This window comes from Paroedura picta, chromosome 1, assembly GCF_049243985.1.
Source record: "Paroedura picta isolate Pp20150507F chromosome 1, Ppicta_v3.0, whole genome shotgun sequence".
Taxonomy (NCBI): Eukaryota; Metazoa; Chordata; class Lepidosauria; order Squamata; family Gekkonidae; genus Paroedura; species Paroedura picta.
In genome coordinates, this window is record NC_135369.1 from 94566412 (window position 1) to 94585052 (window position 18641).

At 43.5% G+C, this 18641-nt stretch overlaps 1 protein-coding gene across 6 annotated transcripts in view; it reads right to left on the reverse strand.

Moving 5' to 3' along the window:
* PNLDC1 (PARN like ribonuclease domain containing exonuclease 1) overlaps positions 1-14961 on the reverse strand; it is a 49606-nt gene extending 34645 nt beyond the window's left edge. For 5 of the 6 annotated variants that reach the window (XM_077348370.1, XM_077348341.1, XM_077348333.1 and 2 more), the window contains exons 1-8: positions 14790-14918; positions 9934-9991; positions 9761-9834; positions 8272-8305; positions 8062-8185; positions 3482-3570; positions 2214-2314; positions 15-94 (exon numbers count right to left, since the gene is read on the reverse strand). In XM_077348370.1, coding sequence (XP_077204485.1) covers positions 15-94; positions 2214-2314; positions 3482-3570; positions 8062-8185; positions 8272-8305; positions 9761-9834; positions 9934-9991; positions 14790-14865 — 636 coding nt within the window. In that variant the 5' untranslated portion in view covers positions 14866-14918. Of the gene's footprint in view, positions 1-14; positions 95-2213; positions 2315-3481; positions 3571-8061; positions 8186-8271; positions 8306-9760; positions 9835-9933; positions 9992-14789; positions 14919-14941 lie in introns of those variants that run through there. The other variant, XM_077348351.1, reaches the window with a different exon arrangement.
* Positions 14962-18641: the final 3680 nt, after the last annotated feature.

Genomic DNA, 18641 nt, shown 5'->3' on the forward strand with positions numbered 1-18641 from the left:
CAGTATTAACTCACTTTGTTACTTCCCAAAGGGACCGTCCAAATATCTTGGAGAGCTTGTCTTAAAACAAGCTGTATCTCAAACATATGGAAACCTACCAAGAAAAAAGAGAAGATTCCGAAAAGTTATGCAGTACAAAGCAAAGACAAACAGAAGGGGGCAAAAACAATCCAGTGAAACAAAAGTTGGGTACCGAAAGACTGAGTGGGAAAATAATATAAAGAGAAAAAGAATTAAAATATATGTATTTATTCCAGTGCACTAAAACTGTACTTTAAAAACATAGGAAAATTCCACCCTTGAAGCAGCGAATATTTGGACTAAGAAGTCATAGAATCATAGGGTTGGAAGGGAACATACAGGCCATCTAGTCCAACCCCCTGCTCAACGCAGGATCAGCCCAAAGCATCCAAGAAAAGTGTGTATCCAAACCTTTGCTTCCAGCATTCTTGTCCATGGTATGACACTCATCATGTCTCTGAGTTTATTAAAGTTTGCCCTACGAAAATCCAACATCCGCATCTGGCTACAAGCTTACAAGGAATTCTATGAGGACATGGTCACTTCCCCCTAGGGTCCCCACCTCCTTCACCTCATCCACCAACTCTTGCCTGTTGGTCAGTATTAAGTCCAGTATGGCTGAATCAAGTCCTGAATTGATGAAACATGATATAATTCCATCTCTCTAGGTTCATAGCCTTGAACCAATTCAACAATTCTAAGATGATAATCTTGAACCACAGAAAACAGAAACAAATGTGTTTCTGCCTCCAAGGCCTTCCTCAGTGGTCAAATTATTGTCTATATGCACACTTTGACATAGAAACATGCATTAATAGAAACATGACAGCCAGCATGGTGTAGGGGTTAAGAGTGGGCTTCTAATCTGGCGAGCCAGGTTTGATTCCCTGCTCCTCCTCCACATGCAGCCAGCTGGGTGGCCTTGGGTTCGCCACAGCACTGATAAAGCTGTTCTGACCGAGCAGTAATATCAGGGCTCTCTCAGCCTCACCTGCCTAACAGGGTGTCTGTTGTGGGGAGAGGAAAGGGAAGGTGAATGTAAGTCGCTTTGAGACTCCTTTGGGTAGAGAAAAGCAACATATAAGAACCAACTCTTCTTCTTAAATACAAGGCAGGTTGATTATAAGGCCTGAAAATATCTCTTATTAAAATACCTGATTCATAAGATACGTGAAACGTTGGTCTTTTTGCTGGCTCAAAGCATCATCAACCTGCCTTGTCTTTAACATGTGTTTCTATGTCAAAGTGTGCATGTGTGCCTTGGAGGCAGAAATGCATTTGGTCCTGTTTTACTGTGCTTCAAGGTTATTATCTTAGAAATACTGAATTGTTGGCTCTGTGCTACTGGTTCAAGGCTACTAACCTAGAGATATGGAATTGTATCATGTTCCATAGATTCAGGACTTCTTAGTCAAAATATTCCTTGCTTCAAACGTAGACTGTGCTAATGTTTTTAAAGTATAGTTTTGGTGCACTTTGGAATAAATACATATATATTCCATATTTCTTTCTTTTTATATATTTTTTATCTCTCAGTCTTTGAGTACCCAACAGAGTTATGCAGTAATTCAGCAAATGTGACTTTTTTTTTTAGTAGAGGGATGTGAAAAATACCATCCCTGTTTCAGCTCAATAAGAAAGTGAACTTGAATAATTTTGGAGGCATCAAGGCTTGCAGAAGTCTTTTCTTCAGTGGAAACTAGGTTTGTACAGATTATTCATCATATCCAGGTAACAGGGCTTAGGTGCAGAAGTATTGCCTTATTATCAAAAAGTGCGGGCAACAAACAAGCAAACAGGAAAAAAATATTAAAAGTCCTGGACAGGGAGTAGGATGCAAGAGGAAGAACAAGTTATTAAGGAGTTAGGGCAGCCTTTCTCAACTTTTTAAATATTGAGAAAATCCTAAAACATTCTTCAGGTTTCAAGAAACCCCAGAAGTGGAGAGATCTTACAGAATACAGTTGAGGAGCATAGCTGTGTACATGCCCTCCCTTCCCACCCCTGCATGCCCATGATTGGCCATTTGAGAGGGATGGGTGGGTCAACATAACCATATATGGTCATATCACAAATTTAAAAAAATTAACTCCCACCCATTCAGGAAATCCACCCAGGTCCATCAAGAAACCCCAAGGTTTCACAACAACCTGAGATGAGGTGGAAGAGTGAAAAAGGAACAAACTTCCTACCATATATGTCATGAAGAACCAAGGACTCTCCCTCTTCTGCAGATGACACCCAGCACGTTACTTCATCAATCACTTTTTTCATTTTGTCCTTGTCCAGAACACTAGTGGGAATGCAAGATGAAAAATGCACAGAACATAATTCCAAGCTGAATTCAGCCCCAGCCCCAGAAATCCCCTGCTCCTCTTTACAGAACCCTGCTTATGAAACCATTGGCATCATTTGGAAAAGTTTTGCCAGGAATATACTCCTGCTACTATTCCCTATTTCTAGCAACTGCCCAATAATTTCCGTCTTTTAGAGACTAGTATAATCCAGAAGCACCTATTGATAGCACATTCACCAATAACCATGTCTTGCCTTCCTCTTCCCCACCTCCACGACATTGTATTGCTGATTGATTGGCCAGCACAGCACGTTTGCCTAGAGGCTTCTAGGCAAGTTCCTTTGTCTCACACCTCTCACTCTAAGCTAATCTGCTAGGGGAAATCACTTCCCCCACCACCATAGCTAGACCCATTGACCTATCTCCATTTGTGTAGACCCATTAATACCCATCTCTGGACCTGGCTAGGCCATTTCCCAACTTCCTACCCATGGAAAATTCCATCATGTACCCACCATGCCCCTGTCACACCACCATCACGAGTTCAGCATGACCCCCTCTCTCCCAAAACCTATAAAAACTCTGGATTTGCCAAGCCAAAGTGTGATTCTGATCTGGGACCATTTGGAACACCCTTCACGCTGTTGGTTGGTTGTGTCGCTCTCTGCCTCTCTGCTCTTCAGGACTGGTAAATATATCTACTGCAACCCCTTTCCATCTTTGAAGTCCTATCTGCTTGTGTGCCAGATATATGTTTGTTTATTTATTTTTATTATTTTCCTTCCAATTAAGATTTTACCATTTTACTATATCTACTTGTTGTCTGCCTTGAGTTCTAAAGGGTATAATCACCTTGTAAACTTTGGCAAATGATCCTTAACGCAATGTTACCAAACCTCTCGCAAAGCAATTCCCCACTGCTCATAGATACGTGGGTGTGTGTTTCTGGTAACAACTGTCAATCAAAGAGAGGCATAGAGGGATCCAGTATAGAAGAGGAAATGACAGTCAGGCCAGATCTTTGAACAGTTAAGCTCATTCCTGAGTAGGCCTGGTCTAGCCTAGAGGACATTCTCTGGCATCCCCCAATTGTTTCCAAAACAAATACTGTCCAGGGAAAAAATGTAAGTCAATTCAAAAATAGTAATATAGCAATAATTTTACCTTTGGACAATCCAATTTCCAGAATGAAGACCTTGCTGAAGTTTCTTCTCTTGTGTTGCATTCATGTATGGGATCCCATCCTTAAGAAACTGATAATAGGGTACAGTTACGCAGAATAGGGGCGGTATGCTGACCTTTGTCAAAACCAGAGTCACCTTCACTATCTTTTTCTACTCATTATACCAAACAAATGTTTATTCTATTTGGGATACACTTCAGTTAATTTAGTCAAAACTTCAAATGCAAGATACTACAACAGTTTCTATTGCCTCTGTTCAGCAGAGTAAGATAAAAAACAATCACAATTGAAAACTGCTTCTGCGTACCTCATAACTGGCACACATATCTTTTAAACAGAAGATGACTACTTTCGAGAAGCCTCTCTTTGCAACCTCTGAAAGAGGTCTGTTCTTTCAGGCCTTCTGTCACCACCATCATTCCAGAACTCACATCCAAAATATGCTCCACATCAATTGGTTTTGAAGGAGCCACATAACAAGTAAACCATGTTGTGGTAATGCAAAATGAAGACAGATGAACTCACTAAGATAATAAATAGATCAGTACATTCACAAAGGTAGATCAAAAAATTGCAGACCAAGTGGCTGTTTGTAGAAATATTTGACTGGAATTTAAACTCAAATTATTAGAGCAAGAGAAGGCCTGCACATCTGCGGATGCTGTTATGTTGTGCAGAATCAAAACCCCACTGCCTGAGCTCCCACATCACATCTCTTAACTGTACACCAAAGACCCTACAGTCCATCAGAGTAAGGCTCTCCAGGACCACCTACTTGGAGACATTTTGCTCATCTGGGTTACGTCCATTCTCTTCCTTGTTCTCTCCACCTGATATCCAGCAAACAGAATCTCCGCACCCATATGCTACTCAACATCCCCTCAGTTGAGAAATCAACAGTAATATATTTCTAATGCTTTCCTGGCCATGCTTGCTATTAATTTGTTGTTTTCCAGCAAAGCTGAAATGCTCTTTTACAAAGCAACTCCCCTTACTCCCTACTCCTCCAGGGAGGGACTCCATCAAAAGGGCATGTATGCAAACAAACACTGTTAATGAACAGCTACATGTTAATTAAAAACAAAGACAAGAGAACCAGAGTGCATCACTTAGGAATTATACACTTGAGGACATGATAGCCCTCTTTAAGTATTTGAAAGGTTGTCACTTGGAGGTGGGCAAGATGCTGTTCCCGTTGGCTGCAGAGGAAAGGACACACAAACCACAAGTACAAGTTTAAACTACAAGTACAATGATATAGGCTAGATATCAGGAAGAATTTTTTCAGAGTAGTTCAGCAGTGGAATAGGCTGCCTAAGGAGGTGGTGAGCTCCCCCTCACTGGCAGTCTTCAAGCAAAGGTTGGATACACACTTTTCTTGGATACTTTAGGATGCTTAGGGCTGATCCTGTGTTGAGCAGGGGGTTGGACTAGATGGCCTGTATGGCCCCTTACAACTCTATGATTCTATGATTCTATCTTGCTATTAGCACAACTAAAGAATGTTATGTGGTTAAACAAGAAATGTCAAGACTGAACATCGACATTTTAGGAATCAGTGAACTAAAATGGACAGGAATGGGTGAATTTAATTCAGATGACCATCAGGTATACTACTGTGGACAAGAATCTCGCAGAAGAAATGGAGTAGCCTTCATAATCAATAAGAGAGTAGGAAAAGCAGTCCTGGGATACAATCCCCAAAATGACAGAATGATCTCAGTTCGAATCCAAGGCAAACCATTCAACATCACAGTGATCCAGGTCTATGCCCCAACCACTGCTGCTGAAGAGGATGAAGTTGATCAGTTCTATGAAGCCCTACAACACCTTCTAGAAGCAACGCCAAAAAATGATGTGCTTATCATCATGGGGGATTGGAATGCTAAAGTAGGAAGCCAAAAGATAACCGGGATAACAGGCAAGTTTGGCCTTGGAGTACAAAATGAAGCAGGGCACAGGCTGGTAGAATTTTGTCAAGAGAATACAATGGTCATAGCAAATACTCTTTTCCAGCAACCCAAGAGACGACTCTACACAAGGACATCACCAGACGGTCAACACAGAAATCAGATTGACTATGTGCTCTGCAGCCAAAGATGGAAAAGTTCTATCCAGTCAATGAAAACAAGACCAGGAGCTGATTGTGGTTCAGATCATGAGCTTCTTGTTGCAAAATTTAGGCTTAAATTGAAGAAAGTAGGGAAAACCACTAGGCCACTCAGGTATGAACTAAATCATATCCCCAACGAATACACAGTAGAGGTGACAAATAGATTTAAGGAATTAGATCTGATAGACAGATTGCCTGAAGAACTATGGACGGAGGTTCGCAACATTGTACAAGAGGTAGCAACTAAAACCATCCCAAAGAAAAAGAAATGCAAGAAATCAAAATGGCTGTCTGAGGAAGCTTTACAAATAGCTAAGGAGAGAAGGGAAGTGAAAGGCAAGGGAGAAAGAGAAAGATACACCCAATTGAATGCAGAATTCCAGAGAAAAGCTAGAAGAGATAAGAATGCCTTTTTAAATGAACAGTGCAAACAAATAGAAGAAAACAATAGAATGGGGAGGACCAGAGATCTTTTCAAGAAAATTGGAGATATGAAGAGAACGTTTCATGCAAAGATGGGTATGATAAGGGACCAAAATGGTAGGGACCTCACAGAAGCAGAAGAGATTAAACAAAGGTGGCAAAATTATACAGAACAACTATACAAGAGCGAGCTTAACATCCCTGATGACCACAGTGGGGTAGTTACTGACCTGGAGCCAGACATCCTGGAATGTGAAGTCAAATGGGCCTTAGGAAGTCTGAGCAACAATAAAGCTAGTGGTGGTGACAGCATTCCAGTTGAACTAATCAAAATCTTAAAGGACGATGCAGTAAAAGTGCTACACTCAATATGCCAGCAAATTTGGAAAACTCAACAATGGCCACAGGATTGGAAAAGGTCAGTTTACATTCCAATCCCAAAGAAGGGCAATGCCAAAGAATGTTCAAACTACCGCACCATTGCACTAATTTCTCATGCTAGCAAAGTTATGCTCAAAATCCTACAAGCTAGGCTCCAGCAATATCTGGACCGAGAACTTCCAGAAGTACAGGCAGGATTTCGAAGAGGCAGAGGAACTAGAGATCAAATTGCCAACATACGCTGGATCATGGAGAAAGCTAGGGAGTACCAGAAGAACGTCTACTTCTGCTTCATTGACTATGCTAAAGCCTTTGATTGTGTGGAGCACAACAAATTGTGGCAAGTTCTTAAAGAGATGGGAATACCAGAGCATCTTATTTGTCTCTTGAGAAATTTATATGCAGGTCAAGAAGCAACAGTGAGACCTGTACATGGAATCACTGACTGGTTCAAAATTGAGAAAGGAGTTCGGCAAGGCTGTATACTGTCGCCTTGCCTATTTAACTTGTATGCAGAGCACATCATGAGAAATGCGGGATTAGAGGAGTCACAAATTGGGATCAAGATTGCAGGGAGAAATATCAACAACCTCAGATATGCAGATGATACCACTCTAATGGCAGAAAGTGAAGAGGAACTAAAGAGCCTGTTGATGCGGGTGAAGGAGGAGAGTGCAAAAGTTGGCTTGAAACTCAACATCAAGAAAACAAAGATCATGGCATCCGGCCCTCTCAATTCCTGGCAAATAGATGGGGAAGAAATGGAGATAGTGACAGATTTTATTTTCCTGGGCTCCAAGATCACTGCAGATGGGGACTGCAGCAAAGAAATTAAAAGACGCTTGCTCCTGGGGAGGAAAGCTATGGCAAATCTAGACAGCATCCTAAAAAGCAGAGACATCACCCTGCCAACAAAAGTGCGTTTAGTCAAGGCTATGGTCTTCCCAGTTGCAATGTATGGCTGCGAAAGTTGGACCATAAGGAAGGCCGAGCGTCAAAGAATTGAGGCTTTTGAACTCTGGTGCTGGAGAAGACTCTTGCGAGTCCCTTGGACTGCAAGGCGAACAAACCGGTCAGTCCTAGAGGAGATCAGCCCTGACTGCTCTTTAGAAGGCCAGATCCTGAAGATGAAACTCAAATACTTTGGCCACCTGATGAGAAGGAAGGACTCCCTGGAGAAGAGCCTAATGCTGGGAGTGATCGAGGGCAAAAGAAGAAGGGGACGACAGAGAATGAGGTGGCTGGATGGAGTCACTGAAGCAGTAGGTGCAAACTTAAATGGACTCCGGGGAATGGTAGAGGACAGGAAGGCCTGGAGGATCATTGTCCATGGGGTCACGATGGGTCGGACACGACTTCGCACATAACAACAACAACAACAAAAGAATGTTATATGATTCCATCCCTATCTAGTCACTGGCTAACAGGACCAGCAGCTAAGATAGGCATATGGGATAACTGAAGTAGGGAAAGATTCCTAGGTGATAATTAACACATTTCAAACAAATGCGATTTCAGACTATTTAATGTGCTAATATGTTTTCAAATACTTTTGAACATATTGCATTTTAGGAGTTGTAAAAGCAAAAAATCTTGTGTATAAGTGCTCCCCTACAAAAAATCTATATTCAACAGAAGATGTACCTTGTTGAAGTCAAAACCATAGTGGGTCAGGAACTTAATGCTAAATGCTTGGAAAGAGAATTCAGAATCCATTTGGCCAAATGTTGCAGGGAAGAGGAAAAAGTTATATGAATGTGCCACATACCTGTAATAAAAACAGAAAAACTAAGACCATATTACATCCCATGACAATCATAAGTACAAGTATTGCTAGGAAGATTCTTTACTTACTTGTTTGAACTTTCACTAGAAAATATTGACAACCCTGAAAGAAATGTTTTTAACAATCAGTTTTATATTTATACACACTATATTCTTGGGCACTTATTCCCATATAACCCCCACATAGTTATTTTATAGTTATTTGCACTTACTATTAATGATGTCACACATTTATCTACCAATTTACTGAAACTTTCAGGGGCAACTTTTAGTCAGGGTATCAAATTCATGATCAACACAGCCAAAAAATCATCAGGACATTTTTGGAAGGTTCAGGAAGATTTTGTCATTCACTTTTCGCATATAACAGGAACAAAATACTGGCTGTTGTGGGTTTTCCAGGCTGTGTGGCTGTGGTCTGGTAGTTTTCATCCCTGAGGTAAACTACCCGACCATGGACACACAACCTGGAAAACACACAACAGCCCATTGACTCCATCCATGAAAGACTTAATTCATGAACAAAATATATTATTGTTCATTAACATCCATTCCAGTCTTCTCAACGGCCAAGTATGGGAGATATCCAGGAGCTAGCTTGGTGAGGTGCTTAAGAGTGGCAGCTCTAGTCTGGAGAACTTGGCTTGATTTGCCACCCTTCCATATGTAGCCAGCTGGGTGATCTTGGGCCAGTCACAGTTTCTCTCAAAGTTCTCATTCTCACCTGCCTCACAGGATAGCTACTGTGGAGAGATGAAGGGTAGGCGACTGTATGCCACTTTGAGACTTCTTCAGGTAGCAAAAAGCAAGGTACAAAAAAAAAGCACTCTCTTCTGTCTCTGTCTCCAGAGTCCATCTCGGCTTTCGTCTTCATAGTCTCCTTGCAGGCTAAAAAACGAGTTCTGCACCAAGCATCTTCTCTGATGTAGCTTTCTGGAACTAAAGCCATGAAGGTCCCTACCAAATATGGGGAATACCCAAGAGTCCAGTTTGCTTTTATTTTCTCAGTTCTTTGTGGTTGACAATGACATGCTAAGAAAGAATAGTCTCTAGTCCTGTAACGTCTGCTTCTTTGATGCTCTAAATATATTCTAGTTAGGGTTTAAAAGCCTTTCCAAACTGTTTTAGGAAAATGTTTCCTAAAACATGCTATGCTTACTATACTAAGTGGAGGGAACAGGCAGATAGTTGTCTTCATGTAGATCATTACCATCCCCACCTCCCAAAATCGAGAAGCATATCCGTTCTAAAATATGTAAACAACGCTCATTAAACAACCACCACCAACTTTCCCTCCAATTTTTTTAAAGCAATGAGTTCCAGAAAGGTGCTAGAAAAACAGAATACCCTCAAAACAGAAATACTGGATGGCACGCTGCAACTCAAGGCATTTATTTGTTTGCTGCCTAGCAACCTGGGCTTTTAGCTCTTGCACTGAAGCAGGAGACGTAGCAGTTGTAGATCCTCCCTATCTCTTTTCCATCATGCATCCACCCTCATCCCACACCTGTGCTTCAGGATTTCAGCCTATCTGATAACAAGGATTAAGTGAGCTCACCAAGCTGACACACTGTAAATTGTTGAACACTCCGTCTGGCTTTCTGATACCACTCGGCAGGGTAATCATAGAGACTAAAGGGGGAAAAGACAATAATCCATATTGTTCAGTGTATGGCATATTTCTTCATACTAGTTCTTTAAGCAAATAAATTGACAACATATTTGGCTTACCTGGGCTGTCCACCTGGTGGAAATGCTGAATGCAAACCTGTGAATTCCATATCAAATCCTGTAAAACACAAAAAACTGTAAAGAGGAGGACATTTTTCTTTCGCAGTCTAACAATACCAAATGTGTAAGATGATTAAAGCACAAACTAGATAATCAAACTCCCAGAGCAGTGACCCATTATTTGTACCACTCTCACCACAGCAGGTCCTATTAAAACTCTTGCAAGCTACTTAAGCAAAAGTGCTAACCAGCACTTAGAAGCCAATCCACTGCATGCATTTAGCAGATTTTAAGCATCCCCACAGCATTGTCACAATACAGAGTTCCCATCCTTATGTTATTTGTTTATAGCCCATTTTCCTCTCTGAGATTTAATACAGCTTACCACTAGCAACCAAGCAATAAAACCAACAGACCTATAACCTACAAAAATGCAGAACACACTAAAATACACTCCTTTGCTCCGATTCTCGAGTACTGTGTTCAGTTTTGGGCGCCCCAGTTGAAGAGGGATGTAGACAAACTGGACCGTGTCCATAGGAGACCAACAAAGATGGTGAGGGGTTTGGAGACCAAGATGTATGAAGAAAGGTTGGGGGAGTTTGGTCTGTTTAGCCTATAGAGACAACTGAGAGGTGATCTGATAACCATCTTCAAGTATTTAAAAGGGTGCCATATGGAGCATGGAGCAGAGTTGTTCTCTCTTGCCCCAGAGGGACAGACCAGAACGAATGGGATGAAATTAATGCAAAAGAAATTCCATCTAAACATCCAGAAGAGGTTCTTGACAGTTAGAGCGGTTTCTCAGTGGAACAGGCTTCCTCGGGAGGTGGTGTGCTCTCCAGCTAAACAGTTCCGCAGGGCCTGCAAAGGGGAGCTGCTTGATTGAGGTCAACCCAAACCATTGCTTCCAATTGGTCCCCAAGCCCCCCTCCCCTACTGTGACTGCTACTAATCTGCCTAACCCAATGGGTCCCAGTAAGAGTTGAGCTGAGGCTCTTTTACGTTTCCATCATTCTCTAATGTTATTATTGTTATCATGTTAAGGTTATTGTTGTTATGTTATAGCTGTTATCACATGTTGTTACCATATGTTATCTGTATCTTTTTCCTGTTTCCTGTAAACTGCCCTGAGCCTCCGGGGAGGGTGGTATATAAATATAAATAAACTAGTGATCAAGCCCACTGTAAAATAAATACAGCAGGCGCTAGGCAAGGGAGCCTCCGGCAGTCGCGCGGAGCGCGGCTGGCGGGGGCTCCCTCGGCTGGTGGCCTGACGCGGCGAGAGGCGCAAAGCGCCTCTCGCCGCATCAGGTGGCCGGGCAGGGAGCCCCCGGCAGCCGTGCTCCACGCGACTGCCGGGGGCTCCCTTGCGGGCGGCCTGATGCATGCTGCGCGCAGCTTGCAGTTGCTGGGGCTGGGAATCGGAGGGACCAATCGGCAGGCGCTGTGCGCCTGCTGATTGGTCCCTCCGATTCTCTGTCCGGAGGAAGGGTCCAATCCGGACCCTTCCTCATCCCGGACACATCCCGCCCCAGAACCCCTTACCCTTTATTTAGTCCGTGACGCCCATGGCGCCACGGGCGGTGTTAAGATATAAATAAATAAAATAAATCTTTGGAAATTTTAAAACAAAGGCTGGATAGCCATCTGACAGAGAGGCTGATTCTGTGAAGGTTCAAAGAGGTGGCAGATTACAGTGGATGAGCAATAGGGTTGAGTGTCCTGCATAGTGCAGGGGGTTTGACTAGATGACCCAGGTCCTTTCCAACTCTATTATTCTATGGTTCTACAGTAGAGGAACTAGAACATCATATGGGTCTCCCCTGCCAATCTTGGGTCCTACTCCTACTCTCCTTGTTTAAGCAAATTATCTAATAACGTCTGCTTAGAGTAATTGCATAATTGTGTTTAATTTATTTATATTTATATATTGCATTCTATATAGTACAGTTTTATTACATATTGTTTTAAGCTGCCCTGAGATGACTGACTCAATAGGGGCAACCTATACATATAAATAGAGCCAGATTTCAAAAGGGGAGAATGCGGTTAAACATTATAGAAGATTGGATTGAAAAGTTAGAGATCAACACAAAAGCAAAATAAACAGGCTGACATGCATACTGAAGACTACCTTAAGATCCAGAGACATTAACTACATTCTGTTCAAATGCGCCCTGCTGAACAGCTTCTTTATATATATTTTGCAGAACAATAGGGAGACTTCTTAGGCAGTTTGTTTCTTCAGGCAGGAGTCAAAACTGAGGAAACTCAAGTATGAGTAGCTGCTGAACTTATCCAGTTGTACCATGAAATACTCAGAAGATTTTGCTCTGATAAACACTGCTGCTGATGTGCATAATATTGGGAGAAGCAGTCCTTCAGATATATAGGTCCTGGGCCACAGTTTTGTGGGCGGTAATGAGCAGATTGGAATAAACCAAGAAAACAATTGGTAACCAAAGTAATGACTGCAGTGTAGCCTTAATATGTATACTATGCCAAAACTTCCAATAATAACAGTTGCAGCATTCTGTACTAACTAGAGTTTCTGAGTTGTCTTCAAAGGCTAGGAGGTTACTATGGCATGAACCAATGTGAGAAGAAGGGCATTTCCACACATGCAAAATGTAGCTGGGCAGCCTCCAAATGTTAGTAGCACATTCAGGCCCCTCCACATGATGTCGCCAACATCCCGAGGCTGTCCAGTAGGTGGCTCGCAATTTCACCATATTTAAAGCGTGATGTGGTAAATCCAGATTTACCACCCTAAATCGTGCAAACCACTGGCAAGCCACTAGTGAGCAACCAGGGGAAACACTGTAAGAAGTGGGAAATGTGCGATAGTCTCCGCAGCTTTGTCCCGCCCTCGCTAACACCCTCCCCTCTCCATTTCCTGCGTTGAATAATTTTTCTTTTTTTAAATGGTGCAGCTGGTGTTGCAGCAAGAACCACAAACCTACATTTTCTAGGGTGAAATAAATTTTTTTTAAAGTGTCCATGGTCTTCTTGGGATCAGGCAGGCAAAACACAGCCCCGTATTCGCTTTCTGGAGGGAAATGACCTGGGAAAGGGGGTCATTCAGCTATGTGTGCACTTTGTTTTTAAGCCTCCCATTAGCTTAAAATGTCTTTTTGGGCTTCAGCTACCATCCAGCCTTGTCATAACTTGGGCAGGCAAAAACAGTCCTGTTTGCATCTGCTGGAGGTGGGAAATGAGCTGGAAGGAGGGTGGGAGGGAGAACATGGGTGATCTGCTTGGTTATCTGTATCTTTTTCCTGTTTCCTATAATTCGCTCTGAGGGCGATATATAAATATATAAATAAATAACAGCTGTCCAATAACAGCTTTATCAGTGCTGTGGTGAGCCCAAGGTCACCCAGCTAGTTGCATGTGGAGGAGGAGCAGGGAATCAGATTAGAAGTTGGTGTTCCTAACTATACCAAGCTGGCTTCTGAAGTTCAGCTGGGTCAAGGTAGTGTCTAAGGAGCTATATTCTGGGCTAAATGAAGACGGAATAAAACATTTGTACCTGAAATCTGAAAAATAAGGGCAAGAATGAATCTGCAAGAAGCCAAGGGGAAAGGAAATCTGGTTGTCCCTTTACTCCCCCCCCCCCAATATCTTCCACCTACATTTAATATTACCTTCCCTTCCTGTATGATGAAGCGTGCAGGCAAAACAAAGTTTATATCTTGAATAAAACTTTGTTGGTCTTAAAGGTGCCACTGGACTCAAATTTTGATCTCCTACAACAGGACTACCCACCTGAATCTACCCTTCTATCTTGTTAGCCAACCCTCTTCCCCCCAGCTTATGCCCCTGAGGTCACAATGGACTGAGCATGGGCCAGCTTTTTTTCCTTTTAAATCATTCCTGCACTAACATTGGGGATATCACACACATGTTGCTTTTTAACAATTCTAGATTTTTCTGCAGGATTTTTAGAGCCCTACATGATAGTCAAATTCTCACACTGTGGGCACTCAAACCAACAGCATGTAGCAGGGGAAGCCCTCTGCAATCAGATATTGGGATAAGAGATAAGGCTTCATCAATGTCTGGGATTCAAACTATCTGAAGTAACCATATTCTGTAGAGAATAATAGACTAGTTTTACTATTAAGATTTCTTTCTCCTCTGCAGTGTCATTAATGTAATTACAAAGTTAGTGAAACAAATACCACCTTTGTATTTAAATGTTTTAGAACATCACAGTTGTCTGAACCATTCTTGGGGTAAGACATGACTCTTTTTAAGCAACACATAAAAAAAAAAAAGCTCTGCATTTTATCCATGCAATGTAACAACCCCCACATCTATGAAACCGGTATCGTTCAACACACGCAGGTTATGCTGGTTTACTTTTAATTTAATAATGCCATCGCATAGTCAACCCCCCTCCCTTTCTCGCAAGGCAGTCGGGGCAGGAAATACAGTTCTCCTGTACTCCTTTTTATTCTCATAGCACCACTGCGAGGCAGGCAAGACTGAATGGCTCCAGTGAGTGTCACAACATGCCCAGAAGAATTCCAAAAACTTATTTGGTGGCAGTGCACAGAAACCTGTCGCGACGCTGGCAAACCCCCTCCAAAACTGCAGCCATCCATACTCCCCAGAGCAACGAAACATCCATTAAACTACCAAGATTTAAGCCTATAACCGATGCACACTTCCTAGGAGGGAAGCCCCGTTGAATTAAGTGGGGCTTAATTATGCGCAAAGATTCATTAGGCTGAACTGCATGTCTGTGGCAGTTACGCGGAGTCCCCTCCTTCCCCCCAGGAGAGCTGCCGGCCTCTGGCAAGAATCGTTTCCATAACCCGTCTTCTTTCCCAGTTTGGCTGCCCCACCGACAAAGTCGCAGTCAAGGATGAGCTCTCGCAGAGCCGGCAAGTTCTCCTCAAACTCCGCAGCACCGACATCCATGCCTCCTCCCGCTCTCTCCGCCTAGCAACACGTGCTGTGATCCCCGCCTCACTTCTCAAAGACACAAATCCCTGACCCATCCTGCCTCAGCTGAAAGGCGGCCAGCCCTCGGAAGTGCAACTACCTTCTGCCCCCGCCTCCCCTCGGCTTCCAAAGGATTGTGCCCCCCCCCCCCGTTACGTTTCCTTCCACACTAATGAAATCTCAATACTTTCTTGCCACGTTTTATTGTAAGGATTTCAGAACCGTTTGTTTCAGGAGAGACTTACATTCATCCAATTGTTAAAGCTTATAAAGGGGGGGAGGGGTGGTGGAACTGTAGAAGGGAAGGTTATTTGCTGACTTTTCTGACACCTGAGCTCTAAACATAAGAATGTGGAGTGGAACAAAGTTTAACTACAACTTACTACCGACTTTGTAGGGTTGCTAAGCTCCATGTGGTGCCTGAAGACCTCAGGAATCACACCTAATTTCCAGACAAGTTCCCTTAGAGAAAGTGACTGTTTTGGAGGGCTGACTATAGCATTATAACCAGGGTTACCATATATTTTGAAAAGCAAAAAGGACAGATTTTTCAACTGATTACTTCAAACAGGTGATTACTATGACAAATCTCATATTAAATATCCTTAACTAGATTTAAAGCCCGTTGCAGCTGTAATACAAGCGCTAGCATCCCCTTTCCTCACCCCCCCCCCTCCCTGGGCAGCCCACACACCAGCACTCCCCTGTGCCCCGAAAAGACATGCTGCGGCCTCTCCAAGCCTTGGCGGGGCTGCGGGCCAGGCATGGAGTTCCTGCCTGGACTCCCCCCTGCCCTGAAAAGGCCCGCCAAGCATCTTCAGCCCGCCTTTTCGGGGCTGGGGGGAGTCCAGGCGGGAATTCCACTCCCCCCGCCAGCCCTCCCTCCTGTCCCGAAAAGACCTGCTGCGGACTCCAAGCCTCAGCGGGCCTTTTCAAGGTGGTGGTGGCGGCGGGAGGCATGGAGTTTTTGCCAGAACTTCCCCCGGCCCTGAAAGGCCCACTGAGGCTTGGAGAGACCATGGCAGGGGTTTTCAGGGCAGGGGAGCCTGCCGCAACCTGTCCAAGCCTTGGCAGGCCTTTTTGGGGCAGGGACCTCCCTTCTTCCCCCCTCCCCGGCCAGCCCCACTGACCTCCTCTCCCGGTGGTGGTCAGGAGCAGACTGGTGGCGATTGAGCCAGACAGCCCCTCACCAGGTTTGTTGGGGCCGGGCTGACCTGTTTCTGGCTCACGAGCAAGTCAGCTTTACTATGCATGTCCTGATTGGCCCATGGACCGGAAACAGAGGCTGGACTGGCTCTGCACAGGAGACCGCAGCTCATATATTAAGAGCAGCTAAGTGTTAAAGATATGTAAGATATGGTAATTGCTACTAATTATGAATAATTCTAACCTTCCAAACCCCAAAGTGCATTTTCATCAGTTTTAAAGAGTCTAAATGAGAATGGACACACAAAAAGGAGTATATCTGGTAATCCTAATTATAATCCACTGAGTTTACTCCTCTACCCAATCCCTGACCTCCTCAGACTCCACTCACAAAAATCTCCAGGAATTTCCCCACCCAGAGCTGGCAACCCTATTCACAGGTGATTATGATCAATCTTTCACATCAATGTTCATAAAAATATCACCTTATCTTGGAATAAGCTCCCAGTGCAAGGACTCTAAACGTTGAGAGAACAAATTCGCAAATATAATAATTATCTGAGCAATGAGAAATACACATTTTAGCTTGAGTTGGTAAGTTTTTAGATAAAGTGTCAATGGAATAGTAGTTAATCTTCACAATTGTTTAATAAGCCCTCGACTTGCATCATGTCACAAGCACAAAGGCAATGAGATAAGTGACCTGCACAGAGAATGTTTTTTTTTTGTTAAAAAGAAACAAGCCCAAATATGGCCCTGGTTTATTATATTTCTATATCACCCTCCCTTCCGGCTCAGAACATACAGCATAATCCGTAGCATCAAGTAAAAACAACAACTGTGGTTTACATAAGTTTCTATAACATTCTTGTAACATTTCCATATAACAATTCTAGAACTAATGGTGTCAAAGATTAGCTTACTGATTACATAGGTAGATCAGATCGGGATTCAGTACATGGTTAGGGGTTTTCTGGGGGCCCAGTAGATGCTACAGGTTTGGTCAATATCAACCAAAAGCCTGATGTTAGAGCTCCATTTTGCAGGCCCTATTGAACTGTGGAAGTTCACGCAGGGCCCTGATCTCATCAGGGAGCTCACTTGACCAGGCAGGGACAGGGACAGGGACAGAAAAAGCCCTGCCTGGCCCTGGTTGAGGTCAGACATGCTTCTTTGGAACCAGAGATCACCAACCAGTAGGCGGTTGCAGAACTTACATTGTTTGGGGAAGTGTAGGTATTCAGGCAGTCCTTCAGGTACACTGGGCCCAGACCATGTATGGCCTTCAAGGTGATTACCAAAACTTTATTCTTTAACAAGCAGATTACCAAGTCTGATTCGGAATTCAACTGGCAACCAGTGCAGTTGCTGGAGACTGGGCTGGATATGGAACCTCCATCGTGTTCCTGTGAGGACTCTGGCCGCTATATTCTGGACCAGCTATAGTTTCCAGATCAAGGATAAGTATAAGCTTGCATAGAGTGAGTAGTAGAAGTCCAGTCCAGAGGATCACTGTGGCTAGGTGGTCCAGGATCAAGTGGGGTGCTAGTAGTTTGGCTTGGCATAAATGGTAGAAAGCCAGCTGTGCTACTCTTGCAACCTGTGCCTCCATAGTGAGGGAGGCATTGAGGATCACCCCCAGGTTCCTGGTGGAGTCACTGATAGCTGCACTCAGCCAGGTTGGGCAAACACACTGCCTCACTTGGACCTTCCCTGTCTTTGAAGGGTTGAGCCTCAGATGATTCTGCTTGAGCCACCTCATCACTGCTTCCAGACATCTGGCTAAATCTTATGGGGGAGAATCAGGGTGGCTGTCAGGTGGAAGAGCTGGCATCCCAGCCCAAACATCTGTACCAGCTGAACACAAGTGCACATGAAGATGTTAAATAAGATTGGAGAGAGACAAACATTCTCATTTTAAGGGGTCTACTAACACACCATCCATGGAAAATCAAGAATATAAGGGGACCAGAAAGGACTTATGGAAGTGGGAAAATTTCATTTTTCCTCCCCTATTTTCTCATTCCCTTTTCCAAAAGCTCCCATACACCTTTCCCCATCATTTCTCCTTCTCACCCACCAGTTTATGTACATTTATCTGTAATTATCCCCCTTCAACTCTTCCTCCTTCCTGCCCCTTGGCAACCTCTCCCCAGACTAAGTCTGGCCTAGCTGCAGGAATTGAGTAGTGTTGACCAGATTGGGCTATTTTTGCCCAAATACCAGTATATCATCCTAACATCCCAGAAGTGTCATGTGGGAAAGTGTTATGTGGGCCTCCCTGCCACTCCCAGCAAGTCTCCTCTCTCCCCCACTGGGTTGCCAGGAGGGATATGGCAACCCTATAGCAAGTTGACCATTAGCTGCTGCTAGTGAGTTCTCCTTCACAAGCCAAAATAGTCCTGGAAACAACCTTGCCTTTTACTGACAGAAATCAAGGATGAAGCCTGGCAATATTGTGTGGTTGCCTAGCAAGGGCCACTGAGGGCATTTGTTCTTTAAAGTTAAAGGTGCTGTTTGTATCATTTGGGGGAGGCAACCCCCCCCCCCGATATATTTTTGTTTTAAGATGTAAGGTTTTTCTGCAACCTAGACATTTTTTTCAG